An 11088-nucleotide genomic window follows, 5' to 3' on the forward strand; every position below is an offset into this window, starting at 1 on the left:
TCTTGTGGCCTGTACTACAGCATAACTAGTGAAAGTTGATGAAAATAATCATTCAGTGTTCAATTAAATATATAAAAATGCATTTATGTATGTATGCATATATGTATGTATGTACATACACACGTTTAACTTTCTCAGAGTTAGTACCAAAGAACAAATTAGGGATTTTTTTTCCCTCAATTTTGAAGATTCCTATACCAAGAGTTTGCCATTTGTTTTTGATCACACATAATAAGGCTTTCAATATTAAGTAGAATTTCTCTTTCTAATGTTTTATTGTAAATGATTAACCTTTTTCATTTTTTTTAAATGTTTACTTTATTTTTGAGACAGAGAGAGACAGAGTGCGAGTGGGGGAGGGGGAGAGAGAGAGGGAGACACAGAATCTGAAGCAGGCTCCAGGCTCCAAGCCATCAGCACAGAGCCTGACGCGGGACTTGAACTCATGAACTGTGAGATCATGACCTGAGCCGAAGTCAGATGCTCAACCGACTGAGCCACCCAGGCACCCCTAACCTTTTTCATTTTAAAATAGAAATTTTATTTCTTATACCAAAAAATTAAAGCCATGACTAAAAAATAATAAAATTACAAGAAAATGAACCTAAAGTATTATGCTAAATGAAAGAGAACAGAGACAAAAGACCACATATTGCCTGATTCAATTTATATGAAATTTCCTGAAAAGGCAAATCTGTAGAGACAGAAAATAGTAGATTAATGCTTGTCTATGACTGGGAGTAAAAACAGAGATTAAATGTAAATGATGTGATGGATTTGGTGGTGGGGGGGGAATATAAAAGTGGTCTAAAACCGGTTTGCAGTGATGATTGTACAACTCATTAAATTTAATTAAAAAAAATCATTCACCTCTGGATGAAGTTTATAGTATATAAATTATACCTCACTGAAGTTAGTTTAAAAACAATCACAAAGAGTATGTTATACCAAAGCATTTCTCAAAGTAAAACAAACATATGTGTGTGTATATATATATATATACATATATATATACACACACATACACACTTGTATATATATATAATTATACATACATATGTGCATTATATATAAATATATAATTATTTCAGTTTTGATTTTTAAAACTACTGGTTTAACCTTCTGTTTTATCATAAGTGCATTTTACTGATTTTTTTACATCAGTATTTGCTAATAAATTTGATTTCCTGACTCTATCCTTTTTTATTAGCACTATAGGTATCAACATTGTGTTACCCAACATGATTGGTATATGCAGTTCCAGAGCTACTACAATATTCCATTTAAATCAGAAAATCTTTCAAGCATATAAATTTTCACTTGTTTATTGAGAAAACTTTAACATGCATTCCTAAAGTGAGTAACTGTAAAAGTTTATTTTAACTTCACAATTAGTCTTATTACAGCCTCTTCTGTCCTCTTTGGAAAGTGTGGGATACAAATAAATACAAGAATAAAATAAATTTTGAACACTACAACCGAAAGCTATTGAATCTGGTTTTTTTGATCACACTCATTTGTAAAACTGTAGCAGGTTATCAGTGCAGAGTTATACTAGAATATCCTCTCAGAACCTCAAGGATACAGAAATAAAATTCCACCTTTAAAACTCAATACAGTAGGGGCGCCAGGCTGGCTGGAAAGGCACGGGACTCCTGATCTCAGGGTCATGATCGAGCCCCACATTACGTGTAGAGATTACTTAAAAAGTATAAAAACCTTTAAAAATAAGAACTCAATAAAGTATACTTTTTATAGTATATTCTATTCAAATCTGGAGACTTTTGAAATCATTTTCCAAAAATATTTTTAATAATACTCCCCATTGTCATGGACCAATAAATAAATACTGTTGTCTGCATAAAAACCTTTGCTAAAGGTTCCCATGGATTTTTATCTTTTGGCTATACAACATCCAGTCCCTCTTCCAAATATAACATTGGCTATAGTTTCTGCTGGTGCCTATCCCTTTCTGCACCTGCATTTCCAGCCTTCAAATCTACTCTGTGAGCCAGCTAATATTCACCATTTCATTCCTTTCCTGCCATAATTAGTTTCCATTGCTTGCAACTGAGCTTCCTGATTGAGATAGGTGCTACTGGCTTTAAAAAAAAATTATTTTTCCAGGTGAAAGAAGGTTCCTAAATGATTCCCTTGGGTTTTTGGTTTTGTTTTGTTTGCTTTGTGTTTATTTCTTCTAATACAATCCAAACAGGATATTTTGTCCAGGAGTGACACTTAACATAGCTCTGTGTCATCCAGCAATAATATTTACTGACCATTTATTAAGACCAATTTGTTTTAATTCTATTTGGTTTAGTATCCTGATAGGAAAGACCAACAAAATACAAACTGAATTTACTGAAAACAGATCATTGGCAAATTACTGTAATAACTGGGTCTATACACAGGGGAAAAAAAGTCACAGGCCATATCATTCATTAACATATTTATCCCATAAATATTTAAAGTTCTTATTCCCTTACCATCAAGAATTGTAATCTATTGGAGACAAACAAGCAATCAAAATTTTACAGATAAGAAATAAATACCTCTTCATAAGACAATGTAGTATTACGAGATTGAAAACAGTATTATGGGAAGCACACAGTGAAGAAATTAATTCTAGCTGAAGAATGAAGAAACTCTTAGGTAAGAGAAAACTTCACATTAGGCCATAAAAAACACAAAGGAATTTGTGAAACAAAGTGAAACAACCTACATCAGTGCTTCTAGATCAGTACTTTTCAAATTGTAAGGTGCAAACAAATCACTGGGGAGTCCTGGAAACCTATAGATTGATTCATTTGGCCTGGAAAGTGGGTTCTGTGACTGCATTTCTAAGGAGCGCCCAGGTGATGTGATAGATTCATAGACACTTGAGTAGTAAGGCTGTAGAGGACACAATCTGGAGGCAGGAGAGCCAGCGTGCAGCCTGATCAAGCCCCTCGAGTGGCAAAATGTGTGCTCTGGAAACATCAGCATACTTGTGAGCATGTGGGATAGACTAGAGGCAGAAGATGAGAAGACTCAGACTTTATGAAACTATCTCAGCAGTTCTCAGAAGTAGCTGTAGAACAACTCTGCTTGTAGCAATGGGAACAGAAAGAAGGCACTGATTCCAGAGATACCAAGAAGATAAAACTGATGGGGACTTTTTACATGTCGGGACATGGAGAATGAATGAAAGGGTAAGTAGAAGGTAATGCTAAGTATTTTATCTGGGCTATTTAAGAAATTGTCACATCACCAGCAGAGAATTAAATGGAAACAATAACCAATGTGGGAAGAGAGAGATAAAAACTAGGTAGTGGCAGAACATAGTTTGATTTGGGAATTAGGTTGAAGAGAGGAATAGGATCATCTAATTAAGACTTTCCACTGCTCTTGCCATTGAATTTAGTAAGTTAAAATTCCATTTGTAACAGCCTCTTAATAGTGGAAAGGGATGGTCCGATGGTCACACCCTCCTCTCCTCTGGGACAGTTAGTCATCCAGCTTGTGCTAAAACTTTTTTAGTGGCAGAATTCACAGCCATGCTGAGTCATCCCTTTTCATTTTGGAGACTTCAATTAGAAAATCCTTCTATTGGAGTGCCGAGGTGGCTCAGTTGGATAAGCATCCAACTTTGGCTCAGGTCATAATCTCAAGGGTCTGGAGTTTGAACCCTGCATCAGGCTCTCTGCTGTCTGTGCAGAGCCTACTTGGGATTCTCTCTCTCCCCCCCCCCCCTCTCTGCCCCTCCCCTACTTGCTCGCTCGTACTCTCCCTCTCACGAAATAATAAACATTAAAAAAAGAAAATTCATCCATAAATGAACCTAAAACTTGTCTCCTCATATTTTTGACCTAGCAGTTCTAGTTTCACCCTTCAAAACTACAATCATCTAACCAACCTAGATCATAACAACTCTTCGTAAAGAATTAACCGAAGTCTTTTCCAAGCTAAACTACTTTTTGTTCTTCCTCAGCCTTTCTTCATATGTCAAAACACAGCATCAGTGAAACCCCTTTGTTTATTCTCCTTCACAATGGCACATGTGTGGCAAGACTTGCTGGGGCAGCCTTCCCCAATGCTCATGCTAGTGTAAGACAGTGTAGATGGATCCAAGCCCTCTGTCTGCTAACAGCCCAAACAAGATCTCAGGCTCAGTCTCAATACAGCATTCCAAAGAATCAATAACAGGGCACTGGCATCTGGATGAGATAATATATCCCTCTGCCAATTTCTGATAGAGACATTGATTTCCCTTTAAAATACAGAGAATGGAATGAAACTTCAGAAGTGGCATGGATAATTCAGATTACAGACTACAACTAATACTCCCTACGACCTTGAAAATATGGTGTCTGTTTGGATTCAATATCATGTCATTTCTGTAAACTGATCTTTCTTTCAGTCACTGAAAACCACTAGGAAGGTTTGTACCTAAAATGATCCCATTCAAGGTCTCCCTAAACTTACTCCAAAATTTACTTATTTATTTACATTCTATTGCTGACCATATATGCTTACACATAAGGAGAATTTGAGGATTTTTTTAATGTTTATTTATTTTTGAGAGAGAGAGAGAGAGAGAGAAGGAGTATGAGTGGGGAAGAGGCAGAAAGAGAGGGAGACACAGAATCTGAAGCAGGCTCCAGGCTCTGAGCTGTCAGCACAGAGTCCAACACGGGGCTTGAACTCATGAGCCATGAGCTCATGACCTGAGTCAAAGTTGGATGTTTAAATGACTGAGCAACCCAGGCTCCCCAGATCTTGAGGATTTTTTAGCTCCTTTCTACTTCACTCACCATTCTTCCTCCTCTGGGAGGAATGTAAGAGTACTTAACATGTAAGAAGGCTATGATGGTAGATGGTGGAACCTGTAGCGGTAGGTATAAATGTCCTAGATCAGTGCTACTTTCCTTTGCTTTATGAGTTCCTCTTTTTTTAACCATCAAAATGGTAAGACCCACTGAGGCAGGATCAGGATGTAGGCCAGGGAAAGGAGAATACATGACCTGACTGCTATAATCCTACATTCTAGATTTTAAGTGAGTTAGTTGAGAATGCACACACACATATACACACAAATATTCACATATATTCATGGATGCTTGCACACTATATGCACACACATAACCTATACATACATATACATTCATACATTCACACATTACACACATATGTATGCACATATGTGTGTGCATATGTATGTACAATATGTGTGTTGTTTTGTATATTTCAGTGCACATCACCAAGGGAACTCACTCATTTATTCACATTTCTTGAGTAACCATAAGTTAAGCCAGTAATAAAATAATGATCTGTTTAGGCTTCTGCTCAAACTGATAGTCACTAGCCACAGTCGACAACTTCTATTTTTATTTTATTTTTTTTTACTTTTTTTAATGTTTGTTTATTTTTGAGAGAGAGAGAGAGACAGAGACAGAGTGTGAGTGGGGGAAGGGCAGAAAGAGAGGGAGACACAGAATCCGAGCTGTCAGCACAGAGCCCAATGCGGGGCTCCAACTCACAGCCTGCGAGATCATGACCTGAGCTGAAGTCGGACACTCAACCAACCGAGCCACCCAAGTGCCCTTACAGCTTCTATTTTTAATTAAATACAATTAAAAGGTCAGTTCCTTAGATGTACTAGTCACATGTCAAGTGTTCAAAAGCCACATGTGACTAGTGGCTGCGACATTTAGACAGGCAGATATAGAATATGCCCATTATTGCAGTTCTTTTTGGACAACAGAATCCTATGGTGCCTGTGCATAGCTGCTGAAGAGTCAACAGTGCTGACTAAAGGCAGGAACTATTCACAAATTCTTTACACATAGTAACTCATTTAATTCTCATGTTTATTATCAGTCCTCATTTTACAGATGAAGAATCTGAGGCATTGAGACGCTAAGTAATTTGCCCAAGGAAACAAAGCTATTAAGCCGTGGAGCCAGGATTTCAAATACAGACATTTCTTACATATCAGATCCAAAAAGCACAGTGTCCCGCTGGATAAAGCACAACCTGCACTGCCTTTTTGAATCTAGCCTTGGGGGCTGCACAGTATCGCCTCCACCACACCTTATTGATCAGGCAGTCGCAATCCCACCCAGATTCAAGGAGGGGGCAGAGATCCCATCTCTCGATAGGAAGGTGGAAGGTCACAGAAGAGCATATAGGATGCATACAGGATAGGAGATAGAGATGTGGCTATCTTTATCCAAAGCTACTGGCCACATTTTTGTACTATGTCTTATGCTGGTTATTCTTTATTTTCACCCCCAATCTGCCAGCTCCCACCATCTATCTACTCTGTGCTTGGGAGGCCAACCCCTACAGATAACATCACCTGAGTGGCTTGCCCAGAGAAGGTCACAAGCAGGAGATCCAATAGCAGGAGGAGAGGAACTCAAGGAGTATACTGCCTATTTCTTCCTTCCTTTGGCACCACATTTCTGGCAGAGGCACACTTCTGGCTACATCTCTCTGTAAATACAGCTCCTGTGAAAGTGGCCCCCTTTCTACAGATCCAGCTTTCATCGGATTCCAGCAACACTGTATCTGTTCTCTTCCCATTAAACGCTAGGTGCCAATGGATTTTTTTTTTTTTTTTTTTTTTTTTTTTGGCCTCAGCAAGTTTCTAACTACCTCAGTATCCTTCGTTTGTTCCTGAACCCTGCCCCAAATTCTATAAGTAGTTCTTGTGTTAAACATTCTTCATTTCAGTCACTGTAGAGAATTCTGATTGTTATCAGGGCCATAACTGAACAGAGACAGTTCAGGGAACAAATATGAAAAATTAATAACCAAACTTCCATTATCTTCTTCTATGTATCTGACAGAATTGTTGAATGGAATAATTATGTCCCTCTATCACTATGTTGGGATTGACAGATTTCCAATATACATAGGAACTGGTTGTCTCAAAAGCTATATTCTATTATTCTTTCAAAAAGAACGTTTTTCACAAAAATGAGTGATTCTTTCAAAAGCATTGTTTAAATAAACATGCTCATTGTCGTATTTCTGATTTATCATAAAAACAATTTTCTATCCTTCTTATAAAACCAGATCACCTCTCTCTTTTCAAAGTGTTTATAAACAAAATACTAAAAAGTTCTATTGCTCTCATAGCTTTGCTGGAGACTGAAATTAAGCCTACCTATACCTTCCAGAGCTTCCTTTTTGCCCATTACATTAAAAAAACAGTTTTGGGGGCGCCTGGGTGGCTCAGTCGGTTGCGTCCGACTTCGGCTCAGGTCATGTTCTCACAGTTCATGGTTGGAGCCCTACATCGGGCTCTGTGCTGACAGCTCAGAACCTGGAGCCTGCTTCAGATTCTGTGTCTCGCTCTCTCTCTGGCCCTCCCCCGCTCACACTCTGTCTCACTCTCTCTCAAAAATAAATAAACATTAAATTTTTTTTGAAAAAATAATAAATAAAATTTAAAAAGGATTTTTTATTTATTTTTTTTCTTTTTTAGTTGTGGTGCACCAGCCTACAATCCATGTCCCCTCAAAGATGACTAGTGGTGAGGATAATTCCATCTGTAAATTGGCAGTTTATCTTAGATGATAATAGATCTCATTTTGTAGACCCAAATACCTTTTAGAAAGACCAATAACAAGATCTATCATTTACTGAGTACCAGGTAAGTACCTCAGTGTTTCACTGTGACCTAGCTACCTTTGCTATGTTTCAGTTACTCCTTCTACATATAACAGTATTTAATAAAAATAAAGGCTATATATTTTATTTTCATATGTTATTTCTTTAAAAAATAACTTTTTTAAAAAAATAGAGAAACTGGACTCTTTTCTCTAAATTTTTTTGCAAGCTGCAGGTCATTTTGGCTCAGCTCTAACACTATTACAGTATTATTATAATGTTTGTCCTTTTTGTGTTTTTGAATCATTGGTCATGTTCCCCTACCTTCCAACATATATATTGACTCTTTGAAGTCAATATCGTCTACATTCCCTATGGTCTCTTGAGATTTGGTATCATTTTTCTCCTCACTGGATTACTTGAAAACTCAGAACAATACATTGTTTTGTTTTCCATCTCTGCTGATTTATGTTGCCATTTAGAACTTCTGTCACATCTTCCACCTGGACTCCAAGACTGATAGCAAGAACTGAATCATGTATTTCTTTTTTCCAAATACTTAGCACAGTATCTTACACAAAAAATATTTAACATGTATTTGTCATGCACTTCCATCATGGGAAGAAAAGAATTAATAATAAGCCAAAGATGCCACTCTTTAAAAAACTTCTGGAGGGGAGTGTGACACATATTCACAAATAATCTAAGGGAAACGAACGCTAAATATGAAAGTAGTGGATCTCAAAGTACTAAAGGGTAATGACAGTATACTTTAGAAGTAATTGTTGAAAGCACCCCAGGGTAAACTGGTCAGTGGGAGAGTTCTACAGAGGAGCAGGCTATGAAAAGGGAGTGGTAGAGACAACAGGCCCAATGGAGAGGACTTTCTTAAATCTGCTTGTCTAACTAACTGTGGTTAATGGTTGTAAAATTCAACTAAATGAAATACAAGTAGGTAGCTAAAACTTAAAATTTTTCCAAGTATTGTTTTCAGACTTTAACAAACATTATATCTTTCTTTACCTTAACCTATGCGGCCAGCCAGCTTCTACAAAAGTGGTTCTTAACTTTTTCTAAGTGTCTACACGTGTAGTTATACACTAACAAGTAGGGCGGGTCCAGGTGTATGGAGCTGAAGCTTACATCCTTATAAAAAAAAACTTACAGAACAAAATTAGAAAGAAAAAACAAATGTTCATCTAGAAAGAGAAAAGAAATCTCAACAGCTCTTTGGAGCCTTCGAGATCTAGATTCCTTTCTTCTGAGATCTCTTCTGAGATCTTCTGAGATAGCTTTAGGCAATTTACCAGACATGCTAACTTAGAAATGTTTCTGGGTGCAACCTAGAACATCGACAATTTTCAGTAACTTTCAACATTTCCAGAGGCCTAAAGCAAAGGAACATCTGAAGTTTAAATTTCAAATAGCTTCTCCTTAGATCTGCCTCTGACAAAGGGGGCATTTGTAAGAAGGGGCTGGGAAACTTAGAATCTGGGGAAAGAGAAAGCACAGGACAAAACAATCCTAGATGATTGTGATACACAACTGCCACTCCCAACATTCTCCCTACCCCATGCTGGAAGTTTCACAATGCAGAGCCCTACACCAATACGCCTAGACTCATAGTTTCTTAGAAGGCATTGCAAAGCACTGGCCAATTGTCCTTGGTCTGAACATACAGTATGTGTGGAATATAAAAAGGCAGTGTTAATTTTTTTTTTTACAAGTGAACATAAAATAATTCCAATGCTTTAGGATTTAAACACATTGAAAGGTCAAATTAACTTTCTCAAGAGCACAAAGCTGATACTCTCTGAACATCTAGAATACAATCGTGCCTACCATTGCATTCAATCCTTAGGGGAGAAAGGAGTTTTGCATATCCCTCTCTGGGGCCACAGTCTGTTTGTTCAACTTGGTAACTTGAGTTCACTCTCCCAGAATATAGCTGTGGTTAGGAATGCTGCTTTACCTAACACCTCAAGGTAACTAACATGTAAGTACTGCACAGACTTCTTATCAATTAATGCACTGTTGTCATCGCAAGTCTTCTATCAGCGGCAACGTTAAGAAACTGGGTTGACATTCTAACAGCCCTGCAAGAAAGGTATTTTTCTTTTCCTAAAAGAAATTACAACCACCGGTCTACAAGCGCCACAAGCCTACCACTAACCATCAGTTTCCCTGCAACTATACTACAAGTTAAGAGGGCCCTTTGGTCCTAGATTTCCCCGGGGAAAGGAAAAACGAAAGCGGCTGGCGGTGGGTTGGGTAGCAGTTGCTGGCCGAAAAATCCTCAACTCCGTAACAGAGGAGCTTCCTGTTGGACCCAGGAACCGTTTTCTCTGAAGAGGGGATTCCCATGCCACCTCTTCTCGCTGGGCTTGAGACTCACCTCGGGTGTCAGTCACCCCGGCCTGAGACCCACAATCAGTAACACTAAATCAGGAATCATTTCTCTAGACTAGGATGAAATCTCTCCCAGAGTTCGGGGCTGGTTGCGCCCGAAAAGAAGCTGCTAGGGCGGGGGCACTTTTCGGGCCACTGCCTCCCAGGTTCGGAAACCGTCCGGATGAGGTGTCCGCGTCAGAGAAGAAAAGGGAAAGAGAAAAAGGGGGGGCGGGGGGGGGGCGTAAATCACAACTTTGCAGACGCGGCAAAGCCAAGGCCGTGCCGAATCGAAGGTCAAAGTGCAGAGGAGGGAGCGGCTGTGGTTCGGGGCCCGGCCCGGACGCAGCCCCGGGTGCAGCCAGCTGCCTGGCGGGGCTGGGCGGCCGGGGGAGACCCCACCCATCTGCAGCTCCGAGCCTCCGCCGGGGACGCGCCAGCGCGCCGGGGCGGCCGCCACACCGCGGTGCCAACTCCTGGAGTTGACTTGGAACTTTCCCGGGACGCGCCGCCGCCGCCGCCCTCACCTTACTGAACACCTCCAGGTCGTCCTCGTCCTCGTCCAGATCCAGCACCTCGGCCTGGAGCAGGGTGGAGGAGCCGCTGCTGCCCAGGAGGGGGGCGTCGACCCCCGGGCTTTCCCCACCGGCGCCCCCAGCCGGGAGGCCGGAGGAGCGCGCCGGAGATGCCAGGCGCTCGCCCTCCATCCCGAGAGTGCGCGCCCGGCCCGCCGCGGCTGCCAGCCCCTCTCCCCCGAGCTTGCCCATTGGCTCCCGCGCATCCTGCACCTCCCCGGCCGGCCCCGCTCCAGCCCCTCGCCCGCTGCGCAGACGCGGAACTGCCGGGGCGAGCGCAGGGCCGGATCGTCCCCACCTGGCCTGGGGCCTGCGGGAGACTCGGGAGTGGGGCTCGCGGGCCCTGGCGAGGTTGGGGAAAGGGCCGCTGTGCGCTGCAGGAAAGGCGAGCACTCCCAACTAGGACGGGGGCGTCCTCCCACTGCCCTGGCTCGGGGATTGCCTAGCGTGGGTTTCCGCGGGGGCAGGGGTTTGGGCTTGAGCGACAGAGCAAACCATCAACTTCAGGGAATCCGCAAGGAGGCTG

General features: G+C 41.0%; 1 protein-coding gene across 5 annotated transcripts in view; it reads right to left on the reverse strand.

Moving 5' to 3' along the window:
• The window catches only part of SNX7 (sorting nexin 7), a 124150-nt gene extending 113438 nt beyond the window's left edge, over positions 1-10712 (reverse strand). For 4 of the 5 annotated variants that reach the window (XM_019457592.2, XM_019457589.2, XM_019457590.2 and 1 more), the window contains exon 1: positions 10515-10712. In XM_019457592.2, the coding sequence (XP_019313137.2) occupies positions 10515-10694 (180 nt within the window). In that variant the 5' untranslated portion in view covers positions 10695-10712. Of the gene's footprint in view, positions 1-9994; positions 10118-10514 lie in introns of those variants that run through there. The other variant, XM_019457594.2, reaches the window with a different exon arrangement.
• Positions 10713-11088: the final 376 nt, after the last annotated feature.

The sequence above is a fragment of the Panthera pardus genome, unplaced genomic scaffold (assembly GCF_024362965.1).
Source record: "Panthera pardus isolate Hobbes unplaced genomic scaffold, ASM2436296v1 HiC_scaffold_11, whole genome shotgun sequence".
Taxonomy (NCBI): domain Eukaryota; kingdom Metazoa; phylum Chordata; class Mammalia; order Carnivora; family Felidae; genus Panthera; species Panthera pardus.